Source organism: Puma concolor, chromosome C2 (genome assembly GCF_028749965.1).
Source record: "Puma concolor isolate L17-30 chromosome C2, mPumCon1.1.hap2, whole genome shotgun sequence".
Classification (NCBI taxonomy): domain Eukaryota; kingdom Metazoa; phylum Chordata; class Mammalia; order Carnivora; family Felidae; genus Puma; species Puma concolor.
Window position 1 is genome coordinate 148,821,700 of NC_141675.1, and position 22,702 is coordinate 148,844,401.

Below are 22,702 nucleotides of genomic sequence, written 5' to 3' on the forward strand. Positions count from 1 at the left end.
TACCAAGTGCAGCGGCCTTTAAAACAGTTACCTCCGAAGTAAAAGTTTTATTCTTAAGTTTGACCCTGCTCTAAAGAGAATTGGACCATTCTTTTGGAACTGATTTCACATTCTCAAGATAATATTTCATTACTTTCACCAAAACTGGAATGATTTGGCTTCATTCACCAGATTTTTCTCTAAATGAATTCCATAAAAAGAAAAAATCAAACCCATCTTCATTTGACCAAGATTTCCTGGCACTGCTAATCTTACAACACCCCACAAACTCTTTAATGCAGATAGGCATTCTGAAATGTCTTCTCTAATAGCTCCATGATAGCTTAGATTAAGGATGCAGCCTGTCAAGGTGATGTGTAATTTCTGTAATGACAAGTTGAAAATGAAACAAAATTTTGCATGTATCTTATGGTTTTTCTCCCATTCAACTCACAAACCAGCAAGACTGTCTGGGTGATTCCTGTCCCACCACTTTCTAGCTGCATCCTTGGGCATGTATTAACCTTTCTGTGCTTCAGTTTCTTCACCTGTGAGAGAGGGATAATGATAGTATTTACACTTCATAGTGCTGTTTCCATGTTTAAATAAATACCTACAGAGCACTTGGAATATTGTTTGCCATCTCAATGAGAGTTAGCTACTATTATTAATTACCATTATTAAAGAATTTAATGATGAGAGTACATGGTAAATTTCAAGCCAGAAACTCAAGTCAGTAGATAAAAAGGATATAAAGATATTTTCCCTGTTGTACATTTGACAAATTCCAAACTTCATCATTAAGGAAAGCCACCGTCGCTCCCTTGAGGAAAAGGCAATGGCTATCCGGAGGATCCAACTTGGAGAGAATACACAAAGATTGATCATTTACTGTGAGTTTAATAGCAGAAGGATGATTGTTATCTTGAGCCAGAAAAACTTCTATGCAAATTAAATATCCAAAGCACAAATAATCAGCACACAAACTTCAGCAACAATATGTAAACTGTAATGTTTTCTTTTCTAATTCATTGTCCAAAAGGCCATTGTAGAGATGACAGAGTGGTAGCCTGTGTGTACACATTCACGAGTGCATGTGTGAGCACTGAGATTTCTGGCTGCTACTTACCAGTTATCTTCATGAGGATGTCGGAAAATCAGTGAAGATTAATATAGGAGAACTATGGTATTTGCATATCAACCACGATAGTATTTAATTTGAATACTGTTGAGAAATATAATTTTGGTACACAATGTATAAACACACGTATGTAGTAAATTCCAATTTGAATAACTGGGAAGCTGTCATAATTTTATATAGAAAATATTTTGGTACGTATATGTCAACAATGTTGTTACTAAGAAAAAAAAAAAAAACAACCTTATTTGAAATACTACTAAAAAATTCAAAAGTCACTATTTCCAAACCACTAAATGAAAGTTGAATGAACTCCTCTCCTAGGCACTATTTCTACATTTTGGCTGATATATACCTAAAGTAAAAAAAGAAAGCTACATTTCTTTGGAAACAGGTATAATTCAGAATTTATAATTTCTCTACATCTTGCCTCAAAAGACTTAGGCATTATTCTTTGTTAATTACATCCTTTTAGTGTAATAGTAATGCTTTATTGTTTCTGATAATACCTGCAGGTTTTCTTCTGTTGTTACCCAATGGCCTCCAACACCAAGAAGTGTGATGATATCATGTTTATGTGGTAGTAGTTGTAATTTTACAGCTGGTTCATCATCTTTACTATATAATCTCACTTACAAGGGAGTAGTTTAAAAAAAGAGAGAGAGAGAGAGAGACAAGAAATATATTTTATAGTAATCTGGCATTATTCTTCAAACCAGTCTTCTTCACTTTTTAATGTAGGAATGAGAAAGTTAGCAACAATAACACACAATATATTCAGACACCTTAAAATATACTTTTTGCATTAAAACTGGCCATAGAATTTACTCTAGATTTAATTATAAGTAAAATAACTAAAGAAAAAAACTTATTTTCATTTGAAAACCAGGCAAGGTAACATAACCTCTTTACTAATAACATTGATAGCTTACTTCTTTGGGAAAAGCTGACTTCTGATTAAGGAGCTCAAGATAGTCATACTTTGACTTAATGATTGGAAATGTATATTTGAAAAGTTAATGAAGCACACATTCACTTCCATTGAAAGATTTTTCTAAGTTAATTTCAAGTCTTGAAAATACTGGTTAAAAACAAACACATTAAGATGGTCACAGACATATTCATCTATGATTCTCATCACAGAAGATAATCTTAACAAAGTACGAACAGAATCCCTTGGCAGGCTTGTGAATCCTATCTTTCATGTGCAATGGCACTACCTAAGTGTGTACAGATTAGGTGTTAAATAGATACTACCTAACAAAAGTTCAAGGAATATAAAAATGGAACAAAATTCTGTACTTTTTTCCAAACAGAGATTACAGAAGTCAACCGTCCAATGCAGGGCAGCCAGACACAGCAGAGCTGACTAAGCATGTGGCTGAGATCTGAACTAATGTGGATCATCTGGGAACCATTGAGATCATGTGTGTCCATTTCCCGTAGAGACACTTAAACTCCAATGCCTGTATTTTAGAGATAAGCATGTTCTCCCTTCCAGACAGTGTTTACAATGGTAATAAAGAAGCTCCAGTTTAAATAGAAAAGTTAAAAACAGAACATGACATCAATTTAATAAGTATGTTAGTAATTATTCCCTGGTTATATATATTTATTTTGAAATCCATCCATCACACTACAAAAATAATACAGACTACTGATTTAGTAAAGTACCCACCTCCAGCATCTAGGACAATATCTACTCCCAGGCCACCTGTTTCTTCTAAACAGCTTTCAGCAACATGGGCTTTCCCATTAGATACATCGATGACTCGGGCTGTAAAGGCCGGGAAGTCAGGCAATTGTAAGAAAAACAAGTTAATCTCTGTTCTCTGAAATGTGTTGAGTGGTTCAAACAATTACTGGATCCAAACTGTACTTTTTCTCTTCTAAGCCAACAGTGGTAAGATCAATTTAAAGTAAGGGACTCTTCTATTACATTAAAAAAATATACTGAACATTTTGTGGATAATGTGTTCCAAGGCTTGTCTGTTCAACAGAGGACTGTTCCCTATAGCTAAAAGATATATAGCCAGAACAGAGAATCTGTAAACCCCAGAGATACATATATTAAGGCAGAGACTGAAAGATTAAGCAATTTCTCAAGTATGTTTAGATTTAATAGAGCTTAAAGCTAAAAAGCCAAATATGTACTTGTGTGATACGGTACTTCTCTATTAGAGGCTGCTTTATCCTTTTTCAGTCATAGAAATCCACTCCCCGCCCCCACTGCCTTCCCCAGTTGTTCCCCAAAATGAAGAAAAATCATGAAGGTTAAGGGAACAAAACATGATTATTTTCAGCATAGTGAAAATTAAACTATTTTTAACTGGTTGCTTTAGAGTATTATATCAATAGAACAAGCCAATGAGCGAATAAAACAAAATCTCAGCTTTGAACTCACAAATGAAGACACAGGTTTATAATTTGTTTTGTATATTTTAGCACCTTTCCGTAAAAAAGAATTCCTCTTAGAGCTGCTCAGACTGGAGGTGTAGAACAACAGTGATTTAATATGTGGGCGACAGGGGTGAGCGTGGGGAGGACACAAGGAAAAGGGAACTGAGGCAGCCAGGAAGGGCAGGGTTTACCAGTAAGAAATCTTTCTCTTCAACAACACAGTTCATTTTCAAGCTCTTATAACTTTTTTCTCCAGTCCCTGCCTTAATCTTTCTTCTATGTCTTGGTTACCTCTGCCAGAAGCGTAATGTAACAACGGGAGTAATGCAGGCTTCAATGGTAGACAAGGGTGGGTTCAAATCCCACTCCAATCCTTTCAGTCATATATCCTTGGACAAGCTAGTTAAATTCGCTAGATGCTGCTCCCTGGATCACGAACACAGGGTTGATGACTTAAGGACGTATCATTCACATTAACACTCAATGAACCTTTCCTTCCTGCCTGCCTGCTCTTCACATGTACTCTGCTCATCCTATTTTTCTCTTCATCTGTTAGTTTTTCCATTCCTATCTTTTCTCCGCTCCTTGTTCATTTTCTTCAGTCTCTATTTTCTTTTTTCCTTCCATACGCACTATTGTGCGGTCAGGTTTAATCTTCTCATTTTTTGTTGAGCACATTTTTTAAAAATTCCAGTACAGTTAACATACCATGTTAAATTAGCTTCAGGCGTACAATATAGTGATTCAACAATTCTATATGTTACTTAGCACTCACCACGGTAAGTGTGCTCTCAATCCCCTTCACCTATTTCACCTGTCTCCCCACCCACCACCCCTCTGGTGACCATCAGTTTGTTCTCTAGAGTTGAATCTGTTTCTTAGTTTGTCTCTCTCTTTCTTCTTTTCTCCTTTACACATTTGTTTTGTTTCTTAAATTCCACCAGTGAAATCACAGGGTATTTGTCTTTCTCTGACTAACTTATTTTGCTTAGCATTATACTCTCTAGCTCCATCCATGTTGTTGCAAATGGCAGGATTTCACTCTTTTTTATGGCAGAGTAATATTCCATTGCAGATAAACCACATTTTCTTTATACATTCATCTACCAATGGACACTTGGGCTGCTTCCATTACTTAGCTATTGTAAATATTAATGCTGCAGTAAACATATGGGTGCATGTATCCTTTTGAATTAGTGTTTTATATTTTTTAGGTAAATACCCAGTAGTGTGATTACTGAATCACAAGGTATTTCCATTTTTAACTCTTTGAGGAACCTCCATATTGTTTTCCACAGTGGCTGCACCAATTTGCATTCCCTCCAGCAGTGCATTAGGGTTCTTATTTCTCCATATCCTCTCCAACACTTGTAGTTTGTTATTGATTTTAGCCATTCTGACAGGTGTGAGAGGATATCTCATTGTAGTTTTGATTTGCATTTCCCTGATGATGACAGCTGTTGAGCATCTTTTCATGTCTGTTGGCCATCTTTATTTCTTTGGAGAAACATGTATTCATATCTTTAGCCCATTCATAATTGGATTATTTGCTTTCTGAGTGTTGATTTGCCTAAGTTCTTTATAAATATTGGATACTAACTCTATCAGAGACGTCACTTGTAACTATCTTCTCCCATTCAGTAGGTTGTCTTTTAGTTTTGCTGATTGTTTCCTTTGCTGTGCAGAAGCTTTTTCTTTTGATGTAGTCCCAATAGTTTATTTTTGCTTTTGTTTCCCTTGCCTCAAGAGACATATCTAGAAAAATGTTGCTATGTCAATGTCGGAGAAATTACTGCCTGTCCTCTTTTCTAGGATTTTTATAGTTTCACGTCTCACATTTAAGTCCCTAGGTTCACTTTTTTAAGAGCTCCCCAGTCTCCACCATGTCCTATTCATTATAAACTACATCTGAGCTGGGTTTTCTGTGTAAGTGGATCATCTTCCTTCCTAGTGTATCACAGAAAACAGACAACTTTAGAGGTATATATCACTGGGTAAAAGAGGTTGAGAAACCTACAAGGTGATACAAACATATATTGATTTATTGAGTAAAACAAAGAGGTATCAGGTACTGTGAAACTGTGTCAAAGTTCAGCTAATTCAAACTTGGGTAAGTTGCTAACAATGGGGCAAAAAAGAAAAAACACTGAGAAATGTAGGTTTAAAAAGAATAAAAATTAAAACTATCACTTAGGTAAACTTGGACTTAGCGCAGATACTAAGTGCATTTTATCAGTGACTTTCATTTGGGAGTTTGTACTTTGTTTTACGAGTACAGCCTTTAAAGCGATATGCCTTTGGGGCGCCTGGGTGGCTTGGTCGGTTAAGCGTCCGACTTCCGCTCAGGTCATGATCTCACGGTCTGTGAGTTCAAGCCCTGCATCGGGCTGTGTGTGGACAGCTCAGAGCCTGGAGCCTGATTCAGATTCTGTGTCTCCCCCTCTCTCTGCCCCTCCCCTGTTCATGCTCTCTCTCTGTCTCAAAAATAAATAAACGTTAAAAAAAATAATAATAATAAAAAAATAAAGTGATATGCCATTAAAATTTTCTGTTTAAAAGTCTGTGTTGAGTAATATTACCCACCTAGAGAAGGCCTAAGTCTTTCAAGGCATTGCTTGTCTTCGAGGCTGCCTGCTGTGGAAATCACTTTGGCTCCTCTGTGGTGTGCTAACTGAATAGCTATCATACCAAGTGCCTGTGTGGAAAAAAAATACAAAATAGGTTTATAGATATAAGGCAGAAGCCACAGCTAACTTCTTTTATAGGCTGTTTAATAAAGTATAATAGTTTGAGTGCTACTTTAGTATAGTTTTTAATGTTATCTGATAAAATAAGGAAAAACAATATGGACAAGGTTGAGACATTTGGTTGACTCGCTTCTTCACAAGGAGTGGCAGAACAGGTGCATGTACCACCGGCTCTCACCCAGTATGGCCACTGCATGTAATTTCAAGATGGGGGGCTGCATTCAGACACTTGGCCTCAGAAAGAGAAAAATGGGCTTTTATGGGCCTTGTCAGCACGGGGTTGTCTAAGCTAATTTCATATTATGTGTGAGTCCAGCTACTTTTCTTTTAAAGATCAAAGCACCTTCAAAAGATCCATCCTTTTGCTGACCTGAGGGGTCAGTTCAGGAAAAACCTATTATCTTGATGCTGGACATCAGGCTGAAGCCAATGACAAAGACCGGTCTGCCTGTTTTGCAAAAGAAAAGCAGGGGAAATAAGAATTTTCATTAACGGCCAGACAGAAAATAAAACTATAACAACTCACCCCAAGTTTTGTAACATTGTGTTTGTAACAGAATCTATTTTTATGTAGTTTTAATGTCTTGAGCTATTCTTTTGGTGGTACATGTAATATGTTGACATTAGCAATATTTTTTACCTTGTGTGATCCATCTGTAAGTGCAATCAATACCTTATTAACGTAAGTGTGAGGGATATACAAAATTGGTAGGGAGTTTTAGGGCATTGCTTCAAAGATTTCATGAGCTATTTCAGGCTTTGTGTAATAGGCATAAAAACACAGCTTGTCTTCTTTTTTAATGTACTAGCAGATTCAAAGTAATAAGAAACTAAATATACTTAAGAAGTTTTATCTCCTATTAATAAAGGCTGCCTATTTTCACAAAATGGGAATTTGATAAAGAAATCAATGAATAAGCTGTTGGCAAAGAATTATATCAGCAAGTGGATGGTCTGTTTCCTAAGTTTGCTGGATTTTGATCTTTTTTTTTATTTACTTATTTTGAGGGAGACAGAGACAGCACAAGTGGGGAAGGGGCAGAGAGAGAGGGAGAGAGAAACCCAAGCAGGCTCCATGCTGTCAGCTTAGGGCCTGATGTGGGGCTCGAACTCACAAAATGTGAGATCATGACCTGAGCTGAAACCGAGAGTCAGACGCTCAACCGACTGAGCCACCCAGGTGCCCCAATTTTGATCTGTTTCTTAACAGAACTATTAGCACCTACACTTGCTCCATCCATTATCAGCACTGATTTTCCAGAAGAGAGATGAGAAAGATAATGCAGAGCTGTATAGGCTCGCACTCCATCCCGAATGGTTCCAGCGGCTTCTGTCCATGTAACTTTTTCTGGCTTGTGAACTGTCAGAAAGAACAAGAGTAAACAATCAGTTTGCAAGTCCCATTAATTCTGCCTCCTGGATCTCTGGATCTCTGTTTCTCTCCATCTCTGGCTCCCACCCTGGTGCTGGCCCAAGCCTCTACTCCTATTATCCTTACCTACATTTCGGTTTCTCTAGTTCCATTCTCACCCATACATAGTGCACCCTGAGCATAGGAGCTTGTATGTGTGTGCATTTTTTAAACATTATATTCTGAAATAAAACCCGTGCAGGGGCGCCTGGGTGGCTCAGTCCGGTTAAGCATCTGACTCTTGATTTAGGCTCAGGTCATGATCTCATGGTTCGTGAGTCTGAGCCCCGTATCGGGCTCTGCACTGATAGCACGGAGCATGCTTGGGATTCTCTCTCTCTCCTTCTCTCTGTCCCTCCCCTGCTCAGGTATGCCCTCTCTCTCTCTCTCAAAATAAATAAACATGAAAAAAAAAAAGAATTACACATTAAAAAAACCATATGCAATAAAGTACATGAAACATAAGTACAGATGATGAATAAATACAGAGCAAATATACAAGTAGTCACCACCCTAACAGCCCACACCCCAACAGCCTTAGCCTGGTCTCTCTGGCCAGAGGCTGCCACCATTCTAACTTAATTTCTTATTCACCTTCCTAGTTTATGACCCAAGTATGCATTCCTAAACATTGTCATTTAGTTTTGCCTGTTTCTGAACTTTATCTAAACGGAATCATAGCATATGCATTCTTTTCTATCTTGCTTTTCCTCTCAGCATTGTTTTTTTTTTTTTTTAATTTTTTTTTTTTAACCTTTATTTATTTTTGAGAGAGAGAGAGAGAGAGACAGAGCATGAACAGGGGAGGGTCAGAGAGAGAGGGAGACACAGAATCTGAAACAGGCTCCAGGCTCTGAGCCATCAGCACAGAGCCCGACATGGGGCTTGAACTCACGAACCGCGAGATCATGACCTGAGCCGAAGTCGGACGCTTAACCGACTGAGCCACCCAGGCGCCCCTCAGCATTGTTTTTAAGACATGCCCCTTTGTGTAAACGTGGCTGCAGTGCTTTCATTCTTACGGTGTTTTATGGCATTCCACTACATGAAAACACGTTCATTTGGTGACCCACTTTCCAGTTTGGGGGCATTTGTGTCGTTCTCAGTTGTTGGCAGTTATAAACAATGCTGTTAAGCATGCTCTCATATAAAAGATGGTGTTATGCTGTTGCATGGGTTTTCTCTAGGCTATTACTTGGGAACAGAAATCCCAGGTTACAGATATACTGCCTTCAACTTTACTGCATACTGGCGAAGTGGCTGTATGAATTTATTTTCCCATAGCTGTGTAAACAGAACTCCTATTACTGCGAACGTCTCTATCAATCCCTCGTATTAGTATACATTCTTACCGATCATGTGGCTGTGTAATGGTTTCTTAATGTGACTTCAACTTGCTTTTCCCTCACTACTGCTAACGCTGAGCACCTTTCTGTGTTTCTTGGCCATCTGGAATTCCTTTTGTGAAGTAATTGTTCAAGTGTTTTATCAATTTTTCTGTTATTTTTGTCTTTTCTTATTGATTTATAGGAATTTAGTTAATATCTATTTATCTATCTATCTATCTATCTATCTATCTATCTATCTATTCATTAGAGAGAGAGCACATGTGTGAGAGGGGTAGAGGGAGAGAAAGAGAAAACCTCAAGCAGGCCTCATGCTCAGTGTGGAGCCTGACGCAGGGCTTGATCCCATAACCCTGGGATCATGACTTGGGCTGAAATCAAGAGTTGGATGTTTAACCTACTGAGACACCCAGGCGCCCCTAATTGATAGGAATTTAAAAATATATTCTAGATGAATCATTCACTTGTTTATGTGTTATAAATATTATTTTCAACTTTATAACTTCTTTTCAATCTCTTTCATGGTGGCTTTGGAAAACAGAAGTATCAGAATGATCTTTTAAAAACATAAATAACATGCTAACATTGATCTGTTTAAAATTCATCAATGGCTTAACAACACACTCGAAACAAAATGCAAACTCCTAATATAGTTTAAAGAGCTCTATATGATCTGATCATTAAGCTGTTCCTTAATACATTTAATCATTAGGCTCTTATGCTGTACACCAAATGTGATTTTTAAAAAAAAAATTTGTTTATTTATTTACGGAGAGAGAGTGAGAGAGCGCAGGCGGAGGAGGGGTGCAGGGAGAAAGAGAGAGAATCCCAAGCAGGCTCCATGCTCAGTGTGTAGCTTGACATAAGGCTCGATCCCACAACCCTGGGATCATGACCTGAGCCGAGTCAAGAGTCAGACGCTCAACTGACTGAGCTACCCAGGTGCCCCCAAATGTGGGCACCTAAGGTCAACTTTATTACACTTCCCTAGTCTTTACTAGCTCTTTCAAATGTTTTTCCTCAAAAGTTGAGATGGTACAGTACAGGACAGTGAGCATTGCATTTACCAAATGGTGCCATCTAGTGGGCAAGTGAGTACCTACACATACACGCTGTGCCATCTAGTGGGCAAGTGAGTACTTACACGTACACACTGAAAATGTTCAGGCAGGCAAGGCATTAAAATAGAGCACCAGATGGTATCACACATGGTACTTTATTCTTTACCAAACTCTTAAAGATACCTATTCTCCCAATTTTCTTGATTATAAAATGCGGTTCAGGGTAATTAATTTGTCTGAGGCCATATAGCTAATAAATGTGAATGCCTGACTCTAAAGTACATCTACTCGCACAGTGCATGCTCAAGATACATGAAGTTTATTTTTGTTTCTGGGCAATGTCTTCCATTATAAGAATTAGGGCTACCTATATTTTCATTAAGAAATCAAACATGTAGTCCTTTAAAAAATGCTAACAGTAATAAAACTACACTTAGATAGCAAAGGGTCTAACATTCCATGGTTACATGTGGTTTAATGTTGAGGTTCTTGCTTTTGTGTTAGGTGATGATCCACAAGTGTTTATTATGTTATAGAAACTGAAAATATAAATAAAAGAGCCATGTAAGGACCATAACAACAGCATATCAAACCCAAGAATTACAATTTCAATTCTATCTTAGGTCTAATAAAATAATGCAGAAAATGTGTACCAAATTTTGAATGAAAAAATTATTCTTTGACATAAATGTCTTAAGAACTGAAAGCACAAAAGAGCTGGAAGAATTGCTCAGCTTCTTAACTTTAATATTCTGTAAAATGATTAATAAGACATTTTGGGGATGCTGTTTGGAACCTAATTCTTTGGTTTGGTGATAGAACAGACTTATTTGAAGGTGATTGGGTGCTGAACTTTCATTTAAAAAAATCACTAAAGAAGTAGTAGAGACTAAAAGAGTTGTGCTACACTGAATATTTCCTCCTGCAAATCTTCAGGGACTGTACTGAAATTATTTCCTCTTTTGTTGGAGCTGCAACAGGGCTTAGAGGGTATCTAGTTTGGTGAATGCGCCCAGTGTCTTGCCCAAAGACAAGCTGTCACAGTAAGTGGCCATTCTGAAAGTTCCTCTTTCAAAGAAACATTTTACTGTATTTTCTTTCTTAAGGAATATCTGGAATTGTATTCTTTATAGATGTTAACGGATTTCTGGACAATAATATTCCTGATTTGTAGGAAAATAAAAGGTCTTTTTTTTTTTTTAATTTTTTTTTTCAACGTTTATTTATTTTTGGGACAGAGAGAGACAGAGCATGAACGGGGGAGGGGCAGAGAGAGAGGGAGACACAGAATCGGAAACAGGCTCCAGGCTCTGAGCCATCAGCCCAGAGCCCGACGCGGGGCGCGAACTCCCGGACTGCGAGATCATGACCTGGCTGAAGTCGGACGCTTAACTGACTGCGCCACCCAGGCGCCCCGCAAAATGAAAGGTCTTTTGTGTGGGTTGCTTGTCTTGGTTTAAGCTTTATAGCTAGGAAACTAATGTTCCAATTTGCTTTTCTCCTTCTGGTCCATTTTATAATTCTCCAGTGTTCAGCAACAGCTAAAAGAATGGGCCTTATTTTGTTCGTTTTTTCAATACTTAACTTTCTATACCAATTTAATTTAGGGAACTTAGTCAAAACTCAAGCCTGGGAATCCAAATGAAAGGTTTTAGTTGATTCCACAGTTACAAGGTTCTCAAAAGGATAGCTGAAATAAGGCCCAACGACATTCTGGGATCAAAAATAGTACAGTTACCTGTAAAAAAGCTAGTGATGGTCCTCAATTTTCAAATTGCATAGCATCAAAATAGCTATGGATCAAAGACTTTCATGGCATGGTATCTGAAAGTGAGCTGTATCATTCAAAGGAAGACACATAGTTGGCTCCATTATCTAGGTTTAATACACATATAAATAAGCATAGGCCCCAGATTTCCAGAAAAATGCCTTTTGAAATTAATTAAAAAATTTTTTTTTTAATGTTTATTTATTTTTGAGAGAGAGAGAGAGAGAGCGCGAGAACATGAGCAGGGAAAGGGCAGAGAGAGAGGGAGACACAGAATCCAAAGCAGGCTCCAGGCTCCGAGCTGTCAGCACAGAGCCTGACATGGGGCTCGAACCCACAAACTGTGAGATCATGACCTGAGCTGAAGTCGGGTGCTTAACTGACTAAGCCACCCAGGCACCCCTGAAATTAATTTTTTTAAAGTACATTCTACCCCCACCATGGGGCTTGAACTCACAACCCTAAGATAAAGAGTCACATGCTCTACTGACTGAGCCACCCAGGAGCCCTTAGATTTTTGTACATTTTTAAGTTCAATTGATAACCAAGAATAAGAAGTTAAAAAAAAAAAAAATTCTTCACCTGAAACTAACATGACATCGTATGCCAACTATACTTCAATTAAAAAAAGATTCTGATCAGGGATATAATTTCAGAGTCAAGAAAGAAACCACTTTTCAAATCTCTGTCCATGGTAGTGTAAGTGAAACTTAAAGGTCTATATATTGTTTGGTCTGAATATGAATTTTACTGATATTAATATAAGCTAGCAGTGTTCATGTGACCAGCCAACAGTTATTTATTACTCAAGGTAGATGCAAATACAACACAATGTTACTAAACACCACGCATCAAAGACGTAAGACTTACATGGGCTGCAAAAGACTGGCACGTACCCAAGTAATGCTCGTGCACTCTAACAACTTCACAAAGCCCGGGGTCTTCAGAATCTAGTGGCAGAATTCCTGGAAATTAACAGGAGAAACTTAAGGGAAACAATCTCAAAATGAATTCGCTACTAATGAGTTGCTGGTATTAGTCTAAATTTTGTTCAATGGAATTTTGAGGAGGATTCCAGTCATTACTAGTGTGGGGAAGGGAGAGACCTCACAAGTATGGAAGGGAAGTGGATTGTTCATTTTCTGTCATGCATGCTCATCACCTGTACTATCTTTTACTCCCTCTTCTTTCACCTTGGAGTGATGGTAAAGGCAGTGGCCAATGTACAGAGCCAAGTCAGAGTCTTGGGGGCATCTGGTTCCTCATTAAAATTGTCCCTGGTGAATAGCTACCTTCCCACAGTTTGGTTCTTTTTTTTTTTTTTTTCTCAACGTTTATTTATTTTTGGGACAGAGAGAGACAGAGCATGAACGGGGGAGGGGCAGAGAGAGAGGGAGACACAGAATCGGAAACAGGCTCCAGGCTCTGAGCCATCAGCCCAGAGCCTGACGCGGGGCTCGAACTCCCGGACCGCGAGATCGTGACCTGGCTGAAGTCGGACGCTTAACCGACTGCGCCACCCAGGCGCCCCTGGTTTGGTTCTTTGAGACACCCCAGTACACTTCCAGTAAAATCCCATTTCCTCTACGCTAGTTTGATTTTATTTTTGGTCTCTTATAAAAACAATCTTGAGTAACACACTGTCATTGACTTCTTGGACAAATAAGGATATGAAAGACAGAAATAAATACTCCAAGAAACATAGGAGTCAAAGGCAATACCAGAAAAAGCTGATGAAAACCTCTCTACAAATCTGTTTTCAACAACTTCAAGCAAGCCATAAAGTAAAATATTTTCTCAGTTTAGGTGAATATCTTCCTATGAATATCTTTCCATAGAGAAAGGGTTAATTTTTGAGACTACTATTAAAGTCATATTTTATATGTTTGTGTGACTGTTAGGATAGAATAGTATAAATATATGTATTTGCAAAATAGTATTCACTCTGGATTTCTAAAATAGCCAATAAACTAAGTGTTTCCAGTAAAATTTTGGTTTTATAAGAGTAGAGAGGGAGCATCTCTGCGAAATGCAAGCTGGATATGGAGAGCAGGGCCTCCATATGGCCTGGCAGACAGCAGTCTTCAAGCAGGTGACCTGTGACTGCATTTCTCAGAGTCTGCAGTCTAGCCACAGACTGGGGTCCTGTCAAGAAAGGACGGTACCGAGGGAGGGGAGGGTGGGTGATGTGTATTGAGGAGGGTACATTTTGGGATGAGCACTGGGTGTTGTATGGAAACCAATTTGACAATAAATTTCATATACTGAAAAAAAAAAAAAAAAGAAAGGACGGTACCAACCACAGTAACAACTATGGTCATCTTTCCATCTACAATATTGTTCAATAGTCAAATATTAGAAAGTATTAATGTGAATGGAACTAGAGGGTAAGGAATCTACTCCTGAAATCATTATTGCACTACATGCTAACTAACTTGGATGTACATTAAAAAATTAAATTAAATTAAAAAAAAGAAAGTTTTAAATATTCTGTTATTGAGAGTGAATTCTCAATTTTCAATTTTCTTCATTGATGGATATCTGCAAGCAAATTCCAAAAAGTCAGGATATATGTATTCTTCCATACAAAGCAGGGGACACAATAAACATTAATAACTGTCTCAGAAAAAGAAGAGATGACAGTAAAATAGATTGGACTTGAAATAGGGCTATAAATTGTAACTTACCAACGACTTCATCATCTGGTTGAAAGAATGATACCTTGTTTCCAACTAAAGAGGGGAGAAAATCAACAATTCATATTGTGAGGTTATTAAATACCACTCAATTACTTAGCTATTGAAACAAATCCATGGGTTTATATTAAAAAAAAGTCACTGACTCCGAGGAAAGGCCAAGAACTTCTAGGGCATTTTATGGTCTATAAATACTGTAGAACAGAGTACTTCAAATCTGGATTCTCCACATAATTCTCCATAAAATCTGGGTCATGTGGCTGTTGACACCACAGAGAAGGATGTCTCTCTCTTTAGCTAAGGATGAAGGAAAATAATTGACTCCACAACTCTTATGAGGATTATACTGCTTTCCACCCCTCCTGTGGCTGGCCCAATCTTCTATCACTATTTTAGTTGCAGAACCTCAGACACACAATGGCAGATTCTGGTAAGAGTCATGCATAAAATTACTTTGATTTGGAATTACAATAAAAATAAATTCACACTGGTGCCAAGAGATTTCTTGGAACTACACAGAAATGATAGTTACACTTTCTCTGCACATGTAGAGAAAAAGCCTCTACAGTTAATTCTTCTTTTTGTTGTTTTTTTAAAGGACAACAATCTTGGCCTCCTCTTTTATTATTATTTTTTTAATTTATTAATTTGAGAGGGGCAGGGAGACAGAGCACATGTGTGAGCTCACGAATGGAGGAGGGGCAGAGAAGGAGGCAGAGAGAGGAATCCCAAGCAGGCTCTGCACTGTCAGCGCACAGCTCAATGTGGGGCTCGAACCCACAAACTGTGAGATCATGACCTGAGCTGAAACCAAGAGTTGGACACTTAACTGAATGAGCCACCCAGGCGCCTCTCAGTCAATTCTTTAGAATATTTTTGTTCAAATAGTTACAAGAAGAAAGGAGAGGAAACCCCAAACATCATTGAATGCCTACTTGTAGTAGGCATTCAGCCCATGAGGTAGGCATTATTAGTCCTCGTTACCAGACACCGAAACTGAGGTAGTTCAAGGAAGGAAGATGGAAGCTGGAAATCTGGAAGTGGCCTCTGTGGCTGGACAGCAGCAAGATAGTTCCAGAAATCATCTGTTGGTGCTCCACGAGATACCCTAAGTTGATATTCCTACTTTTAAGTTCTCTTTTCACAGTCTGCTCTTTCTTTGGATCCCTCCTGCACCAACATCCCTCAGTATCTGCGGCTTCCGATGCACTGTACTTTCCTTTCCCTTCTGCTGCTGTGCAGTCTTCCTGGGATCACTCTGATCTTTTTCAATTGGCTTCCTTCACACTCCTTTCAGTTGTCCCCCAAAGAGTGGCTATGGCTCTTCTCCATTTCTACTCTCTCCCTGAGTGAGCTCAACAATTCTGATTTCAAATACAACTGATATGTGGACAACTGTCAAACATATACAAACCTAGCACAGAACTCTTTGCTTTTAATTTTTTTTTAAGTTTATTTATTGAGAGAGAGAGAGAGAGAGAGAGAGAGAGAGAGTGAGAGAGAGAGAGAGCGCACAAGCCAGGGAGGGGCAGAGAAAGGGAGAGACAGAATGCTAAGCAGGCTCCACGCCATCAGTGCAGAGCCCAATGTGGGGTTCGAACTCATGAACCATGAGATCGTGACCTGAGCAGAGATCAAGAGTCAGATGCTTACTGACTGTGCCACCCAGGCGCCCTTCCTATCTTTTAGTTTAAACTCATATATTGCTTACTAGACCTTTCCAGTCAGATGTCATTTATGTACCTTGAACTCAACAAGCATACATCTAAACTTACCATCTTCCTCCAAATCAGATCCTATTCTCTTCTCAATTAGTGGCACCAATTCATACCTTAACCAGAATCGGGTAAATCACTCCTGGCTCTTAAACCTGTTTTTATTTCCCTGTTGCAGTTAATTATTCAGTCCTGCTGACTTCATTTCCTCAGTATTTCGTGAACACATACCTCTGCCACCACTGTCTAGTCTAGTTTATGGACTTTGTCATCTGGTGCCTGATAGTCTATGCCTCAACCAGTCCTCTTGCCTACAGCCTCAAAAGTACCCTTCATGTGACCACAACAATAATCTCCCTAAAACCCAATCTGACATATGAAGCTCATTATGGCTCTAGCCCTTGTCTACCTTCCTGCTTCATATTTTGGGGGGAAGGAATCAGTGTTCATATCATTAAAATATTTTGTTATCTTTAATTCTGCTGTTTTTAAAGGAGAATTTTAACACAATGTTTCTCTGCTGCCAAGTATGTTGCCTCCGACTCCTGCCCAGAACTTTGCTTTTGCTCTAGCAATACCAAACTCTACAGAGTCTTACAATGCATCACATGATTTCTTGCTTCTGTCTTCGTTCATGATATCCTCTGCGTTGAGTATGATTCTCCTCCTTACTGTCTGGTTAACTTACCCAAGAAGCCTTCCCTGTTTCTTCTGGCAGGGTTGGGTATCTCTCTTCTGAGCGCTCATAATAATCTGCTCATATGTATGTATCTGTCTTTCCCCTAGATAGTAAATTCTTTGACAGCAGGGGACTTTGTCTTATTTAATATCCCAAGCGCTTAGCAAATGCTTACTAAATGTCAGATGAATAAATGAATGAATTAAATGACTCATCATGTTCTAGCTGTTAAAATTTTTACTTTTACTTTCCTACATTCTGAGCAGAAGAAAGAAGAAATTGTATTTTAGCTATATCTGAAGAAAACATTGAGGAAGAGTCAAATATATTATAGGTTAAAATCACAGGTAAAACTCAAATAGTCGAACCCACATTATATACTCATTCATTCATTCACATATGCAGAAAGAGCAAACATATTGACTAATCATGAACTACCAGTTAGCAATGAATGTGAAACACAGATCTACTTAGAAACAAATTATCTCAGGGCATCTGGGTGGCGCAGTTGGTTAAGTATCTAACTCTTGATTCGGCTCAGGTCATGATCTCACGGCTTGTGGGATCAAGTCCTGTGTCAGGCTCTGTGCTGACCGTGTGGAGCCAGCTTGGGATTCTCTCTCTCCCTCTCTTCTCTCTGCTTCTCTCCTGCCTGCACGTGTATACATGTGCATGTGTACTCTCCCTTTCTCTCAAAATAAATAAACATTAAAAACAACGATCTCAAATACTTAGGCTTACTGTCTTGCATGTTAAGACCACTATTTACTCATTATTTATTAAATAAAACTTAGAAACAATTTTTTTTTTTTTAATTTAAGGCAACCATAAAATCTTACTGGTTATTTCTCCCAAGAACCCATTTTTGCATGAGCAACCTGCTTAACTTTTAAATGCTCAATTTTAGGCAAACATAACAAATTGAATGTGAATACAGTTTCTATTATAAATTTGGCCCAAAGCCCACTTACACAGGCAATTTATGGTTTGTAAATATCATAAAAAGAACAATGTTGATCATTCTATTCCATATGATTACTCATGGATTTAAACACATAATCCCTAAATATTTACTAAACTCTAATAAGCTCTTCAATTATAAAACACCAATTAAGTTCCATTTTTCTTTTTAATTAAAAAAGGGAAACATTTCTGTATAATTAAATTTCACATTTGAGGAAGTATATGTAATTTTCTGTACTGGTAAACCAATTAGCTACCATTTAATTCTTTCATCTTAGAAAATAAATAGATATTTATATCTATAAACTTACCATCTAACACAATTCCAGCAATTTCTCTCCCAACAGGAAAGAACTCTTTCTCCATCTTCATTTCTGCTAGAAGCTAAATCATGACAAAGACTGTTTACTGTTAAGAATAAATCCTGGCCTTTTCTCATATATGAGGAACGCAAGAGCAAAAATCAAACCACAGAAAAAACAAATAGGATTTAATTTTTGGAGTTAAGACAAAACAAGTAACTTCACAGAATAAGTTTCTCTCTACAGTAGGAAAACAAAGAGTTTGCTGAGAAATTAGTGGATATGGAGAATTTAGGTATCTGTGTTATTCAAATCACCATTAACACTCTTTGTTTAGCATTTTTATGTTGCCAACAAAAATTATGGCCCAAACTCTTCTTGGTTGACTAAATACTTTTTATCAGTCACTTCATTCTGGTGGGGCGAAGGGAATTTGGAGAGGGCCTTTTTGAATAGAGGGGATGTAGGCAATGAGAACAGAAGGTTCTCTGTTCCCACGTCCTTAGAAATCATATGAGCTTCTCACAAGTCCTAGGTAAGGGGCAGATGGGAAAAGTGATGGATATACAGAAGGGCAACTGCCATATAATTTCAGATTTGAGTTTCTTTTTTTAAAGGATAAGTTCTTTTTTATTTTATTTATTTATTTATTTTAATATTTATTTATTTTTGAGAGAGACAGAGACAGAATGTGAGTGGGTTAGGGGCAGAGAGAGAGGGAGACACAGAATCCAAAGCAGGTTCCAGGCTCCAAGCTGTCAGCACAGAGCCCAACGCGGGGCTTGAACTCACGGGCTGTGAGATCATGACCTGAGCCGAAGTCAGATGCTCAACTGACTGAGCCACCCAGGTGCCCCAAGGATAAATTCTTTTTCAAGAGGTTAGCATTTTGTTAGATTCTGAACAAATTAAGTACTTGACTTTTAAAGTGGCAGAGTGTACATAAACCTGTAGTTTAAGTTCCTGCCACTTATAATGTTATAATAATATGAGAGATGCTAGACAGATTTAAAGAGATCATAGGATTTTAGGAACAGCAAGAAAAATACATTGATATAATTCTCTTGCATATTTCTTTGTTTTTATTTTTATTTTTATTTTTTTCAACGTTTATTTATTTTTGGGACAGAGAGAGACAGAGCATGAACGGGGGAGGAGCAGAGAGAGAGGGAGACACAGAATTGGAAACAGGCTCCAGGCTCTGAGCCATCAGCCCAGAGCCTGATGCGGGGCTCGAACTCACGGACCGCGAGATCGTGACCTGGCTGAAGTCGGACGCTTAACCGACTGCGCCACCCAGGCGCCCCTGTTTTTATTTTTTTAAAGTAGGCTTCATGCTTTGTGTGGAGCCCATTGCAGCACTTGAACTCATGACCCTGAGATAAAGACCTGAGCTGAGATCAAGAATTGACTGAGCCACCTAGGCACCCTTCTTTTATTTAAATATTTTTTTGGATTTCTGGTATATACCTAATTGCCAGAAAAGTCTTTTGTTCAGTGTGCAACTTTATGCTTTTCCTAAGATTTTCCTATGACATTCTCCTGGAAATACTGGATGTTCTACAGTATTTCTTTTGCGTGGACATGTCATTTCATGTGGCCATGTTACATCTTCATTATGGACGTAACAACTACCTCCTGTGTCCTTTACTCGCCACAAGTATTTTCTTGCATTACCACAGTTTCCATAACCATTCCATAAAGGTTAATAGTTGGACAATATTTCATTAAACTGATTTTACTCTAATGGACCATTTCTTTCTGCTAGATAATTTTCCTAGACTGGGATTTCAATGAATTTTTCATAGTTTTAAAAAGAACACCTTGTGGGGTTGGGTGGCTCAGTTAGTTAAGAGTCCAACTCTTGATCTTGGCTCAGGTCATGATCTCACAGTTTGAGGGTTTGAGCCCTGTGTCAGGCTGTGCTGACAGTACAGAGCCTGCTTGGGACTCTCTCTCTCTGCTCCTTCCCTACCTGCACTCTCTCTCTCTCGCTCTCAAAATAAATATATAAACTTAAAAAAAAATAAAAAGCACACCTTGGAAGGAGTACCAGCACTTCTGGTGAAAGGATTTCAAGGCATCTTACTAATTCACTTTTCAAGTCATGCTCATGTTGCCCAATGGAAACCTATGACTTTGCTCTGTAATTTTCCTAAATGTGACTTAATCGCAGAAAACTTTTAGATTTCTAGAGATTATGATGGCATTATAATCCAGTTAGTTAAGGGTCCAATAAAACTACAGTATTAATCTTTACAAAACTGAGTAAATGGACCTGCTTTATCATGGCACATTTAACCACACTTTATTTACTATTTGAAGACTTTTCAAGTACTTCGTGTCAATAATGGAAGACTACTGTGGGGTGGTATGAGGGTGGGATACGTATGTATGAGCAAGAGGGAAAGACAAAGAAAAATGACAAGAAGAATGTGAACTCTATCTAAAGACATTAACTAGAAATATCTACAGAATAGTAAATAAATCACCGATGAGATTCCTAGTTTTATTTTTAGTATATTTATAAAAATAATTTCTTCCTTGATTAATAGGCTATAGTAATTATAAATTCTCAGCCTTCCACAGTGTAGTTTATAAAATATTTCATATAATAATATAAAATGTAGGATAATAATATAGTTATTAGATAATAATATAGAATAATATAGTTAGATAATAAAGTTAGATACTAATATAATGTAATAATAATATAATATAATAATAATATAATAATAATATAGTTAGATAATAATATAAAAACACACAAATTCACATTATATATCTTCTCTAGCTGTTTTAGTGTTCTAAGGATGTTAATTTCTTGGCACTCAGAAGTCAGTTATCATGATTTATTTGTACACTAAATATACCAGGACACTCTCATTTGACTTTTGGTCAAAATAAAAGCATCGTACCTTTGTATTTATCTGGCTCAGAGCACAAGCTTTAACCTGAAGTTTCACATGGTTATCCTCTGTAATAGGAAGATTTTCCTAGAACCAAATGATAATATTCTTTTGAGAACATGCCTTTATGTTGTGAAAACTGCCATACATAATTGAACAAAACTAAACATACCCCACCCCAAATCTTATAGCTAATTTAATTGAAAAAGCCATAAGCAATTATCGAATAATATAGAATGCAAAAAGTAGAAAGGGAATTTGGGGATAAAATGTTTAAAAAGCTGTAGGGTAGTTATTTTGAAAATGAATGGATACCAACATGGGTATATGTGTAGGCAGTAAATTTTTAGGGTAACAAAGTAGAGCAAATACCATACTTTTTTTGAATCTAAATAATCTCAAAGCATCAAATCTTTGCATGTACAGGGATATCCTTATACACATGACATATAGCCTTCACTGATTTTGGAATTTTCTTAATGCTATAAATGAAAGTTGTTTAGTGTCACTTGTGTATCTTATTTAACTTACCTTATTTATATCTGTCTTGGACATTTCAGCATGCCACATGGGATTTTGGGGTCAAAGCACAAACTTAAAGGCATTTAATTACCCCCCTATTCCACAGCTAGATATACCTTTAACAGCAAAGAATCGTTCACACTCAGGCACTCAATATCATCCACCTATTATATTATTTATTAAATATATTATCACTTCTGCCAAATAACCATATCCTGGCACCAATAATTAAAATACTTCCCTCAACTCCTGATATTCCCCCAAATTAGATCAAAAGCTGGGTAAGATATCTACTTGTGTAGCCCCTCCTATAACCTATCAAAGAGATCAGTGTTTTATCTGACATGGACATGATACTCTGGGAGTGTCTCTTTGTAAGTTTCAGATTTGATAGTATTTGGTGATATTATGAAGATATTCAATAATATCAATGAATATGTGGATTTTACTAATGACTATATGAACCTGTACATGATTCTTCCCAAGAGCCAATCAAACCTCTGAGAGCTTCATCCTGACTCAATGGCAGAAACCCAGCTGTTTGAGATTTAGACTCCTGACTTAACTTTAATTTTGGAGTTAATGAAAGATAACAGAAAAACTGGATTGTGTTCATGATCTAGAAATTCTTATTACTACCATGAAATAAATATAGCACTTAGTTTTGGGCCCTAAGTTGACAGTGGAATGATTCTGGCTTGCCACAAACCTTTCAATCACCAACACATTAAAATTCTACTACCTGTTCTTGGTCAAAAATGAGAGACAATTTAAAGTTTAGCGAATTAAATTTGCAAACCCCAGAAATTAGTGTGGAAAACAATGCTTTCCCCCCCTTTTCATTTTACAACATGAGAGAAATATTTTCTGAAATATGGCTACAATCTGAATACTCACTTTACTGTGGGATTCTGAATATGCTGGGTTAATTCTGCAACATATAAGACTATCAAGATTACTCTGTTTTCCTAATTATACGTTATACCACCACCCTGAGGAACTAAAAACTCCTTTGCAACTCTTTAAAAAAATATATTTATACCATAATATGGACCATCATTTTCAC

General features: G+C 37.5%; 1 protein-coding gene across 3 annotated transcripts in view; it reads right to left on the bottom strand.

Moving 5' to 3' along the window:
• The window catches only part of CRYZL1 (crystallin zeta like 1), a 35,872-nt gene that overhangs the window by 2,855 nt on the left and 10,315 nt on the right, over positions 1–22,702 (bottom strand). For all 3 annotated transcript variants that reach the window (XM_086675904.1, XM_025913694.2, XM_086675903.1), the window contains 9 exons: positions 21,124–21,201; positions 18,215–18,287; positions 14,538–14,582; positions 12,747–12,815; positions 7,491–7,624; positions 6,101–6,212; positions 2,796–2,894; positions 1,627–1,748; positions 733–838 (listed from right to left, as the gene is read on the bottom strand). In XM_086675904.1, coding sequence (XP_086532030.1) covers positions 733–838; positions 1,627–1,748; positions 2,796–2,894; positions 6,101–6,212; positions 7,491–7,624; positions 12,747–12,815; positions 14,538–14,582; positions 18,215–18,287; positions 21,124–21,201 — 838 coding nt within the window. The remainder of the gene's footprint in view (positions 1–732; positions 839–1,626; positions 1,749–2,795; positions 2,895–6,100; positions 6,213–7,490; positions 7,625–12,746; positions 12,816–14,537; positions 14,583–18,214; positions 18,288–21,123; positions 21,202–22,702) is intronic.